Genomic DNA, 6,321 nt, shown 5'->3' with positions numbered 1-6,321 from the left:
CTTTTTTATCAGCAGTCAAAAAAATTTAAAGACAACACAATAATATATAATCTCCAGATTCTGTGCATTTCCCATATTTACACAACTTACTATATTTTTTAATTTTACTTTAATTATTTTTAAGGGCTTTATGATTTTTAAACTATTTTTAATTTATGACTATATAAAACTTTCCTCTTTTCTTTCCCAAGTCTATTTTTAAGCATGCTGTAACACATTTAGAGGTTTGGCTTTTCTTTCTTCCTTCCTTTCTTTCTTTCTTTCTTTCTTCCTTTCTTTCTTTCTTTCTTTCTTTCTTTTTTTCTTTCTTTCTGGTCTGGATATGCCTTTACTGAGCATCTGTATTGGTCTTTGATCACACAAAACAAATCTTAAACTGCTATTTTAGTTATCCACATGGCTCAGTTTAGCATATGTGTTGGCACATGACATTGGTCGCTGACTTCACCCCCACCCCTTGGTTCCCTGAGAACCAAGCATTATGTGGAGGTACTGCTGGGAGTCACATTTACTGTTCCAACTCTTTAAAGTTGTTGGGTCATTGTTGTCATTGAGTGGTATGCTGCCTGTGCTCATAAACCCCATTTAAGTGTTGGGTAGCAGGACCTCTTAAAAGAGCTTCTAGCACTGAGCCAGGAAGCCACTTCTTAAAGGAGTCATGCCTCTCTTTGCTGTTAGAATTGAGACTATCCAAGCAAAGGCAGTTATCAAGAAGTCACATTTAGTTCCATTTTTGTGTGTTTGGAAACTTTTTAAAAGATTTCTCGGGTCTCATATGGCTCTACATTGCCTGACTGTGGGTGTCATATGCAGGCAGACTTTTCTGTCCTGTCAGTCAGTTCCCAAATAACCACACAGAGATTTATTGCTAAGTATAAATACTTGGCCCATAGCTCAGGCTTGATTTTAGCCAACTCTTATATTTTAAGTTAACCCACATTTCTTATCTAAGCTCTGCCATGTGACTTGGTACCTTTTCTCTGTATGGCAAGTTCATCTACTGCTTCCTTTGCATCTGTTTGTGGCTCCCGAGATTTCCCTTCTTCTTCTTACATTCTCTTTTTGTTTGCAAATCCTGCCTAACCTCTACCTGTCAAGCTATTGGTCAATCAGATTCATTATTAACCCAATCATAGTGATATATTCACACAGTGTAGAGGAATAGCCCATGAGGTAGACTGGCTTGTCTTGTGGACATAGATCTCTTGCTTACAATCAGAGTTGACTTAAGTTCATGAATACAATGATCCTGTCATGTCCAGAAGATACTTTGCAGGGATCTCCTGCAGCTCCTGTCTTTATAATGCCAGTTCTTCTGCAGTGAACCTTGGTCAGGGAAGGAGGTGTGATATTGACTTCCATTTCAGGGTGAGCACTCTCTACTCATGTATGCACTGTACTTTGATTAGTTGTGAGTATGAGTATGAAATCCTGTCTGCTGCAGAAAGAAGTTTATTTCTGTCTTATTGACTTCAAAGTTTCTGCACTTACATGAAGGTCTTTCATCATTTTTCTTTGATTGTTGTACTGAGTGGTAGATAGAGATCTAGCTTCATTCTCCCAGCCACAGTTACAGAAGAGACCCCCACACACACACACACACTATGTGTGCTGTTGGTGATTCAGGTGGATGTAGCTGTGTGTACTTATTTCTGGGCCAACCATTGCACTGATACTCATATCTCCTTTTTTAACAGTGTCCTTCTGTTTTGATTACTGTCACACTGTAGTATATGCAATCAGGTGTTAGAGCACCCAACACTGCACTTTGTGCTTCCGAGTGTATATGAGAACAGATGATTCTGTTTCTCAGTGGAACATTGTTAAACTTTTATTGAGACTTCATTAAATCTTATGTCACTTTTGAACACGCAGTCATTTTCGTATTATCAGTTCTTATTTCACAACTTTAGGACTTCCCCGAGGGCTATATCAAATGATAATAACATTACTGCATTTGTTTTCCGTCTGGGCAGCAAGAGTCACTTCCTCTCTTTTGCTTTTATGACATTTGACAACACATTTTTATTTCCATGCTAAGAACCAAGACTGACAATTGCTTTCTAGGAAAGTAGAAAAGATCAAAAGGTAGATAAATCAGTAAATAACTAAATAAATACTTAACTGTCATGAAATTTGGAACGGATGCATCTAATTGTGTCATTAGATGCACAAGAGACAGAAGGGTTGATTCCCACTAATGAATTAAGAACACCTCAAAAATACAGTAAAATTAAATGAAAGTTTATATTCAGTTGAAGGATATAAAGCTTTTATTATCTAGAAGAATTGTCTGACTGTATCATACAATTTTGAGTTGAATGGAGATGAGGATGCGAGGACCTAATTCCTCACTATAATCATACTACATAAACATCCTTAGGCTTGGTTCCTGAATAATTGTGATGAAATGCTCAGCCATCAGTGTATCTTGTACACCCATACCCAATTATTTCAGTCAAATATTTGATGATTAAGTGTGAATCATAAAAAATAGTGTTTGCCAGAACAACTAATACTTATCTAGTACAAATGAAATTAAGAAAAACTGGAAAATGTTTTAATAAGGATAAAACTCTTTTTTTAATGTTACAGTTTGGAGATCCTTGACACTCTGATTTCGGCAATGTGAGTCAGAAAACAAAAGCCCTTCACATGAACACACTAGAGATAAGAGCAGTAATCCTCTAGGGTTTATGATTCTGAAAACCAAGCAGAAAGCATATCCACTATGAGAGCTGAAGCATTTGCAACGTTCCTTCTGACTGCTCTGTCATCTCAAAGGCTTCCATGAATCTTTGCTCACTTTGAAAAACTCTGGCTCCTCCTTAAGCACATTCGCTTTAGGAATAGAAAGTGCACGATTAAGCCATGGGTTGCTTGTGAAAATTAAAAGTGCTCATCTAAAGAAACAGCTGTCTGCAGAGAGGGCAGAGCTTAAATGTTATTTATGTTTTTAATGCATTTCCAGTACTTTTTGTTTTTTGTTTTTTTTTTTTTTTTGATTTTTCGAGACAGGGTTTCTCCGTAGCTTTTGGTTCCTGTCCTGGAACTAGCTCTTGTAGACCAGGCTGGCCTCAAACTCACAGAGATCCGCCTGCCTCTGCCTCCCGAGTGCTGGGATTAAAGGCGTGCGCCACCACCGCCCGGCTTTTCCAGTACTTTTTAATGTGTAATATTTGTTAGATTTTTGTATATTTTTAAATAGTATTTTTACTAATAATTTTGGAGTTTCACAACACTGAGCACACTCATTTCCCAGTCCTCCCAGGTCTGTTCCTCTATCCTTGGTATTCCCACACTGCCAGAAAAGAAAATATTTTTAAAAATAGTCCCATGTGTGTTGCTAATGTTCTCAGTGGAACATGGTCAAACTCCTGGTGGGCAGCCCCTTAAAAAAAAAGCTGAGTCCTTTCCCACCTGCACATCTGCCAGAAGTCATCAACTTAGAAGTGCTACATTTCAGCATCCTCACAACAATTTTTAAGAGTTCTCTTTAATTACTTTCTGTCTAGGCTGTTAATTTGGGCAAATGAGGGGAAGAGTGGTCACAGGAGCCTTCTATGTCCTTCCTTCTCAACTGTGAGTCTGCAGACATCAGTATTATGGAAAAACTAGCTTCCTTGCCCTTTATACTCCGCAGGAGCACAGATCATGATCTTCCACATGGTTTCTGCTGACAGCACAGACCGGCCCTATTCAGTTATAACGTATTTCCCAAGGAGCTCTATACATATCAATGCATATCACTCTATCACCAGGCAAAACCGTTGTGCCTGTGGGCTGCAGGCAGCAGAGCTGCCCTGCTCCATGTGTCTCCCAGTAGGGCAGGCATGACAGGCCACTACCATGATCCCTCCACGTGGGGGCTGGTCTGTGGGTCTAGGGCTGACAGGCTAGGGCCAGCTCCATTCCATAATGACCTGTTTGTGCAGGAGCTCCAGAGAGCCACACATCTGCCTGTCATCAGTGCCAGCAGCCCTATGGGTCAGCAGGAATGTTTTTGTGCCTGTAGCCTGCTGGCTGAGACACATCATCATTGTCCATGCGAGGGTCTGTTCCACCATCTTTCCTTCCAGTTTTGTGAGGCTTCATTTTAAAAACATCTTCATATAAGACTTGTCTTTTTTTCATCTTAGTTGTTCTGGAACTATTAGGGGCCCTGCAGACCCCTTTCCCTGTGGTGTCACCCCTTGCTCCAACCATGGTCCTTCTAGCCTCCTAAGAGGCTACATGAGCTGGCGCCCTCTCATCTTTGATCAATGAGATTTAGATATTAATACATAATGTGTTCACCTTTACATTTTAATTAATGTAAAACTTTAACTTCTCAATATACTTGAGTTCTATTTTTTCCTTTTTCTTTCCTTTTATTATTATTTTTTCATCAGAGTTTCTCTATACAGCCCTAGCTGTCCTGAAACTGACTACATAGAGCAAACTATCTTTTCATACAGATAACCACCCTCCTCTGCCTCCTGAATGTTAATAATAAAGACATGAGTCACCACAGCAGGCTTATTTTATATTTTATTAATTTAATTTACCTTTGTTCATTATTGTGTGTGCGTGTGGTTGTAGGATATACACAAGTTTGTGTGTTTGCCTCTGTATGTGTGTGTTCATGCAGATTGACACCAGACATCAATGTCCAGTTCCTAACTCACTCACTCCCTACCTTGTTTTCTGGGACAGGTTTTCACTTAAACTAGCACTCAACATTGTAGATTGGATGGCTTGGAACTGTAGGGACTCCTCCTAGAGTATGTATGTGTCTCCTCCTGAGTTTCAGGGTTGCAAGCATATGTTTCTGTGTCTGGTTTTACATGAGTGTTTGGAAAACAATTGGGTTCTCAAGTATGTGGTACAAGAATGTTGATAAATGAGCCATTCAATAGCTTTTAAGAACACTTTGACATGAATTTTTTCCATTCTTTAGATGAGGACAGTTTATTAGATGAGGACATTTCATACATTAAAGGTTATGTGTTTGGTAAAAGTTAAAGAAATTTTATTCATACATAAAAGAACTAAATGACTTTATTGAAAGAAGGAAGAAGAAGCAATAATGAAACCCAAAATGGTTGAGGGAAAGTGCCCACACAGAAGCAGAGAATGAATGAGAGAAAGTGAAAAGAAAATTGGAAAGTAAGGGGAGGGCTTCAGAAAATGGCAAGTAGTGTTCTTCCCTATTTAAGACACAGGCACAAATGATGATCTTCAGAGAACCTAGAGGGGAAGGTTCAAGACCATTGAGCTCAGAGGACTAGCAGCATCCACAATGTACAGAATGGCCAGGCCCTATGCTGTCCTGTTGGCTCTAGTAGTGATGAGCTGCTGGTCAACCTGCTCTCTGGGATGTGACCTGCCTCAGACTCATCACCTCAGGAACAAGGGAGCCTTGACACTCCTGGCACAAATGAGGAGACTCTCCCCTCTCTCCTGCCTCAAGGACAGAAAGGACTTTGCATTCCCTCTGGAGAAGGTGAATGCCCAGCAGATCCAGAAGGCTCAAGCCATCCCTGTCCTGCAGGAGCTGACCCAGCAGGTCCTGATCCTCTTCAGCTCAAAGGACTCATCTGCTGCTTGGGAGACAACCCTCCTAGACACATTCTGCACTGGCCTCCACCAACAGCTCAAGAACCTGCAGGCCTGTCTGATGCAGCAGGTGGGGGTACAGGAACCTCCCGTGAGCCAGGAAGACTCCCTGGTGGCTGTGAGGAAATACTTCCACAGGATCACTGTCTACCTGAGAGAGAAGAAACACAGCCCCTGTGCCTGGGAGGTGGTCAGAGCAGAAGTCTGGAGAGCCCTGTCTTCCTCAGCCAAGTTGCTGGCAAGATTGAGTGAGGAGAAGGAGTAAGTCCTGAGCCAAAGAGGAGAGGACTCTCCTGGACTAGGTTCCTGTACCTCACCTCACCAATTCTGCTCTGTCAGAGATATCACTCATTTTGACATTCATCAATCAACCTTCCTGGATGTTTCATCAGTTATGAGCAAGACTATGCATATTGTAGAGACATTAGCTTCTAGATTCACCCAGTTATTTCTATTTTTGTGTATACATATTTATTTATTTACCTTGTAAGTTCAGTTATAATATCATGTGGAATTTTATACATTCTTTAATATAACATTTTTCTTATATGTGATAAAATTATTTTTCTATGGTATTAAATATTAAATTAATTTTGTGTCTTTCCATTCTTTATAACTTTCAATAGTATAAATTTCATTAAAGTTGACACAGTACAGCATAAAAACTCCATACATTTATATGGTATGCTGTGTGCTGGTTAGTTTTAGTCTGAGATACAAGCT

General features: G+C 40.0%; 1 protein-coding gene across 1 annotated transcript; it reads left to right on the top strand.

Annotated features, from left to right (window-relative positions):
* Positions 1-5,290: 5,290 nt before the first annotated feature.
* LOC121448524 (interferon alpha-12-like) lies at positions 5,291-5,863 on the top strand. The gene has a single exon (XM_041652607.1). It carries the CDS (start codon positions 5,291-5,293, stop codon positions 5,861-5,863), a length of 573 nt encoding a protein of 190 aa, XP_041508541.1.
* The last annotated feature ends 458 nt before the right edge of the window (positions 5,864-6,321 follow it).

This window comes from Microtus oregoni, unplaced genomic scaffold (genome assembly GCF_018167655.1).
Source record: "Microtus oregoni isolate MIOR12 unplaced genomic scaffold, Mior012 000005F_ref0000423, whole genome shotgun sequence".
Lineage (NCBI taxonomy): Eukaryota > Metazoa > Chordata > Mammalia > Rodentia > Cricetidae > Microtus > Microtus oregoni.
Note: the sequence above shows the minus strand (reverse complement) of the source record. Positions and strands in the feature narration are given on the sequence as shown.